Source organism: Rhododendron vialii, chromosome 5a (genome assembly GCF_030253575.1).
Source record: "Rhododendron vialii isolate Sample 1 chromosome 5a, ASM3025357v1".
Taxonomy (NCBI): domain Eukaryota; kingdom Viridiplantae; phylum Streptophyta; class Magnoliopsida; order Ericales; family Ericaceae; genus Rhododendron; species Rhododendron vialii.
In genome coordinates, this window is record NC_080561.1 from 15,439,305 (window position 1) to 15,444,722 (window position 5,418).

Consider the following 5,418-nt stretch of genomic DNA (forward strand, 5'->3'; position numbering starts at 1 on the left):
AAATCATATATACCAAAGGTGTAACTGCGATATCGGCATCATCATCTCAAATTTTCCAACAGTATGTACAATGAAATTACAAAGGAACAGGTTCGTCGTGGTTTTTGTAAAAATTGACGCATGGTTTCGATTCTTTTCACTTCTAAACATCAAAACTATCATATTAGGACATTAATATACTTAGGGAGAAGTAGAAGAGGGATTATAATACCTCAGTTCCAGCCGAAAAAACGACGAATGGGTTTCGGGTCGGTTTTGGTAAAAACGGAGGAGATGATGGCGACAGAGACTATGGGAACCGTTTGGAATGAATGGATGGACTCTAGTGGTGCCGAGGAGTGGGCTAGAGGAGGTGCAACTTGAGTTGAGGCTCGGGTGAGTGAGGAACTGAGAAACCCACTTGGTTTCTCTTTCTAGTCCTCTATTAACAAAGCTCTCAAGCTTTCTGTTTTTCTCTACGAATTTTTCAGTGGTGGTGGGTGTGTTGGGGTCCTAAATTCTTGAGAGGAAGAGAGGTATTTATAGAGATGGGGTGGAGTAGGGTGCAAGGAGGAAGAAGATAAAGACAACCAAAATTTAGGGAAAGGGGAATGTTTCGATTGGATTGGGGAGCAAGAGAGAGAGATGGGGGGGGGGGGGGGGGGGGAGGGGGAGGGAGAGGGAGAGTCGGTAGAGAGAGAGACAGGGAGGGATGGAGAGCAGAAACTCTTATAAAAGAATGAAGGTGGTGGAAAAAATGTTATAGTGCATCTGACACACCAAGGGGTGTGTGTGTACACACACTACCCTTCATATACAGACGCCCTTACTGAGCTAAAATGCGGACGTCGCCTTTAAGCCGTTGGATTTCGTCCAACGGCGCAGATTAAAGGGGGGAGCTCAAGGGTAAAAAATAGGAAGTGGGTTTGGTAAAATGGTTTGCGGGACTAAACCGGGTTATAACACACGGATCTCCTCTTGCCAGTCTTCCACTGTACGCCAAAATCAAGCGGGGTGAGAGAGAGAGAAGACGAATAGAATCGAAGATGAATCGAAGAAGAGGAACAACAACAAACCCCAACAAAACGGATCCCTCTCTTCCCCCGTTTCTTATTTTGTTCCAGATCGAAGAGAGAGGAGATACAATAGACGCGAACCAGCAAACCCTCCGGATCGCAACACGACGACCAGGTATCTCTCTCTCTCTCTATGTCAATCTCTCTCGTTCCAAAAACCCTAACCCCTCGATTTTTCCCTTTTGTAAACCTGGAAATGAACTTCTTCTTTTTTTGTTCGAAAAAATGGATATTCTAGAAACCCTAACTGATTTTTGTGGACTGGGTTGATTTTGTTCGAATTAGGGTTTGTTTGAGATATCTGGTTCTAAATCTCTCTCTCTCTGTCTCGTTTTGTGAGGGAATATTTGATGAAACTGTATATTTTTTTCGATACAGATGTGTGACATTGGGTTCGAGATTGGGTTTCGAGTTAGGGTTATAGAAAAACATATGGGGTTTGATCAAGAAACCAAAGAACCAGTAGTTGAGCTGGTGGCATCAAAGTAACTGAGCTTGATCTGTAGAAATGTAGCAGAATGACTATTTGGTTTTTTATGGTTGGGTTTCTTGTCTTTTGTTTCTTCAATTGATATTATTACCTATTCAAGTTGCAGGATGGATTGGTGCTTCCACATGGATTGAGATGTCAACGATTACGCTTGGAGATGTTTTTGAAGTAGAATCTAGAAGCTGTTTGGGGGAAGTTCGGCATCAATCGTCCACTTTGCAGAATTTAATTGTTCGGGGAAGAGTGAGGGACCTTGTGCATGGAGATTTGGGTGTTGGTGGTTGATCTGCCTGTTTTGTATAACTCTACATGGCTAAACTGTGAAAGAATTTAGTCCAACATAAGTATCTCCATGTCTGGTTTTGTGGAAGCAGGACTCTAGATAAATACCATGCCATGAGAGCTGGATTTTGTTGTTCAGATGGCGGTTTACATCACCAAATAAATCATTTTGCTGTAGTTGTAATCATTGAGTTAGTTCATCATAACCCTTACGAGACAGAGGTGTATGTGTAGATAATGGGTTATGTTCATTTTGTCAAAGTTACCAGAATTTTAATTTGGAAATTGGGAAATGAGAACAAAAAGGAAAGTTACAAAACTTTCTCCATCTTAGAAAGAGGTATTTCAATGCTTTCCATTGTACGTCATCCATTGTTTCTTACTAGCCGAACTAGACATTGCGTGAAGGCAAGTGAAGGCAAGAACACCTTAAGAGTTGTGACTAGAATTCTTGCATGTGACTGGAATATTTAGAAGAATAGTAGCCTGAAGGCAAGAATTCTTTTTGAATTTATGAAACTTGGCATGAAATGGTATGATTCCAGAGATGTGGGTTTGATGAAGTCTAAAATTCAGCTCATAAGTCGCTAGGTTTCATTAAGTGTTGAATACCATTTCAAACATGAACAAATTATGCCACAGCAGAATCTTTATCACTGAAGATTGTAAACCTACTCCATTTTTCAGCAACTAAATTTACCAGTTATGGTTGGTTAACAACACAAGTCCCCTATTTTCCAAATTAGTCCTCTCCTCCCTTGTTTACCTTCTCAATGGTCAAATGTTAATAACAATTAATAGACATGCAGATGGTCCAGGTTAAGAAATTTCTACTGTCATACATAGTTCCAATGAAGACTAGAAAGACCACAAACAAAGAAAGTAATATGTGAAACATGATAAAACGAAGTATTTTGTGGATTAATTATCAAAATTACACAAATCCGATGATGCATAAAATTAGATTATAGTCAAACATCCCAAACATAATTGAAGCATTACAAACATCCCAAACAGCTTCTAGATTCTACTCCACAAACATCTCCAAGCGTAATCTTTGACATCTCAATCCATGTGGAAGCACCAATCCATCCTGCGTCGATATCTTCCAAGGAATGCAACACACGAAACTTTTGACTTAAACAAATGAACTGCAAATGAAAATGCAAAGAGAAAAGGGAATGGTTTCAATTGCCAAAAGCAACACATGAAGAGAACCACAATACACAACCATAGCTTCCCGTTGTGCTTGAAGACATTTTGGTGAAAATAAACCTAACTTTAATCCATCAGGAACACCAATGATAGAAAGACTTTATTGATTTAACAATTACACATGTATATAACACGAGCATAGAAGGCAACATTTGGTAATCAGGTTATACGTCCAACCTAACTTTAATCCATCAGCATTTGGCAACTATATTACTTGTTCCACATTAAGCAATTCAAGTTGAAACCTCAGAATTAAAGAATCCTTGTTGTAAAAAATCCTAAAGACTACAATTATTGTAACTTAAACATGACAAAATCTCATTATTTATATGCCTTGCCTGATTATTTCCAACCAAATAAGGGGGTGCGTACAATAGGTTGTTAAGTTTTGGGCAATAAGCACACAAAGATTCGCAGAGAAACTCCAAAAACCCTAGTACCCAATTACCACAACAAAGGACTTCTAAGGGGAAAAAACAACAGCTACCCACTTGAAATTCGTCCATAGGGAGAAAGAGAGATAAAGATTCGAACTTTTTTGCAGGTTAACCAACCCAATTAGCAATATTAATCAAGACCCAGATCCAGAATTAACCACTTTAATCTAAAAGGCACACCAAAAGATATCGCAGGTAAAATCCACATAAACCCTAGTATCCAATTACAACAACCAAAAAAAAAAAAGACTTCGTTCGCCACAACTTTAAATATCAATCAATACCGATTTTCTACAACTTTAAATTAACAATTTTTGAAAAATCTAACTCCAAAGAAACCCTAACTCGTAAAAAACCATAACTCGAAAAAAAAAAAAAAATACACAAACCCTAACCCAATTTCACAACCCTCAATTTTGTGCCATTTGCAGGTAAATCGAACAAACCCTAAATCCAAAAAACAAAAAAACAGATTCGAAAAGAGAGAAAGATACCTTGAAATGGCGCCCTAATCTGGTGGTCGTCGTACGTTCTTTTCCTTCACAAGATAGAGATAGTTTGTTGTATCTGGTATTACAAAGGGAGAATTCGTGTTTGATTTGTTAGGGTTTCTACTTCACAAGAACACAGCTGTAGGGGGATGAAAACAATTGATGCTTCGGATCAACTGGACTGCAACGGCTTACTCGTGCCTCTTCACCAGAACCCTAATTCGTCGTCGGAACCCTAATCTGCAAAATAGACAGGGAGGTGAGCGCACCTTTGCCTCTCGTGGCAAAGGCCCTCCGATGCCAAAGTTAGTATCACGTACTAGCAATCAAACCCTAATTATCATTAGGAAAGCAATCAGAAAGCAATGAATTGCGTACCTTTTGCCTTTAGGTTTACCTCTTATTTGTAGATTTTCGTATGCTTGTTGCCCACGCATCCCTGTTTCCATAGGATTCCCAACTCATATAGGAAAACCCAGTACTTCAAGGATTCTCGTTTCCTTTATCAGTTTATTAGGAAATAGTCATTTTAGGATTCTTTTCCATTACTGGCCGAACATCCCATTCTCATTGGGTATCTTTCTCAGACCCTACATTCTCGGGATCTTATTCCTTAACAGAATACCTCTGTTTCTGGATTCTTCCAGAATGTTCCTTATGCTCCAATACTTGACTGAAGTCTTTTTCTTTTGTTCAAACCGTCTCATGGCCGAACAGACGGTTTAGACCAGTTACTTCATATGTAACTGGTCCTTGAGCCCGTACAACCTTCCTGGACCATTGACTTCTCATGTCACTGGTCCATATTGTTGATCATTGTCTAGCACGATGACTGTCCTGTCTATATTCAAACTACGGTTCCACGTTCCATTTGTTCGGTTATCAATTGCATTGCCTTCCACCCGTCATCCCTCGTATCACGTGCTTGGTTCTTACTTCAGCTGTTCGGCTGTATTATAACCGAATAGTCTGGTTGGACTAGCTATTTCACATGCAACTGGATCCAATGTAATCGGAATGTCTCTATCTGCCGAACAGTCAGTTTATACCCATGACTTCTCATGTCATTGGCCCTTATCACTGTTCAATGCACTGACCGGCGATCAGTCATGTTCGATTTATCACGTGTTCTTACACACCACGTGTTCGGTAACTAGATGTACCTGTTTGGGAATACCTCCCTACAATTGCTCCCCAGCTTTACCTATTTTCCACTATTCGGGGGTAATGGGTGAAGCTTTTAGAGACAAACATTTAGATCTGAACTTCCTCTGATACCGAGCAGTCATAGTATTTAATACTTATTGATGCTCTTTGGCGCCTTTGTCATTATACCATTTCGAGGTATAAACTCCACATGGCACGTTTCGTATGCTTATCATTAATTTCGAACTGACGTTCTATGAAACGGCGTCAGAGCGGTTTCTGCTTTCCGTTTACTTTAACTT

General features: G+C 39.7%; 1 protein-coding gene across 2 annotated transcripts; it reads left to right on the forward strand.

The window, feature by feature from the left end:
- The first annotated feature begins 1,022 nt into the window (after positions 1-1,022).
- On the forward strand, positions 1,023-2,187 carry LOC131326266 (uncharacterized). 2 transcript variants are annotated; one of them, XR_009199952.1, is made up of 2 exons: positions 1,023-1,170; positions 1,434-1,645. XR_009199952.1 is itself a non-coding variant. In XM_058358989.1 (2 exons), the coding sequence occupies exons 1-2, from the start codon at positions 1,026-1,028 to the stop codon at positions 1,828-1,830; spliced, it is 324 nt and encodes a 107-aa protein (XP_058214972.1). In that variant the 5' UTR covers positions 1,023-1,025; the 3' UTR covers positions 1,831-2,187. The 2 variants fall into 2 exon arrangements, 1 of the variants encoding a protein (XP_058214972.1); XM_058358989.1 differs by lacking the exon at positions 1,434-1,645 and adding an exon at positions 1,652-2,187.
- Positions 2,188-5,418: the final 3,231 nt, after the last annotated feature.

What these genes read in the sequence shown, in the direction of transcription:
- LOC131326266 (XM_058358989.1), top strand. Translation starts at nt 1,026, where the DNA reads ATGAATCGAAGAAGAGGAACAACAACAAACCCCAACAAAACGGATCCC. An exon ending in GATCGCAACACGACGACCAG is followed by an intron (nt 1,171 to 1,651) that starts GTATCTCTCTCT and finishes TTCAAGTTGCAG; the next exon opens with GATGGATTGGTGCTTCCACA.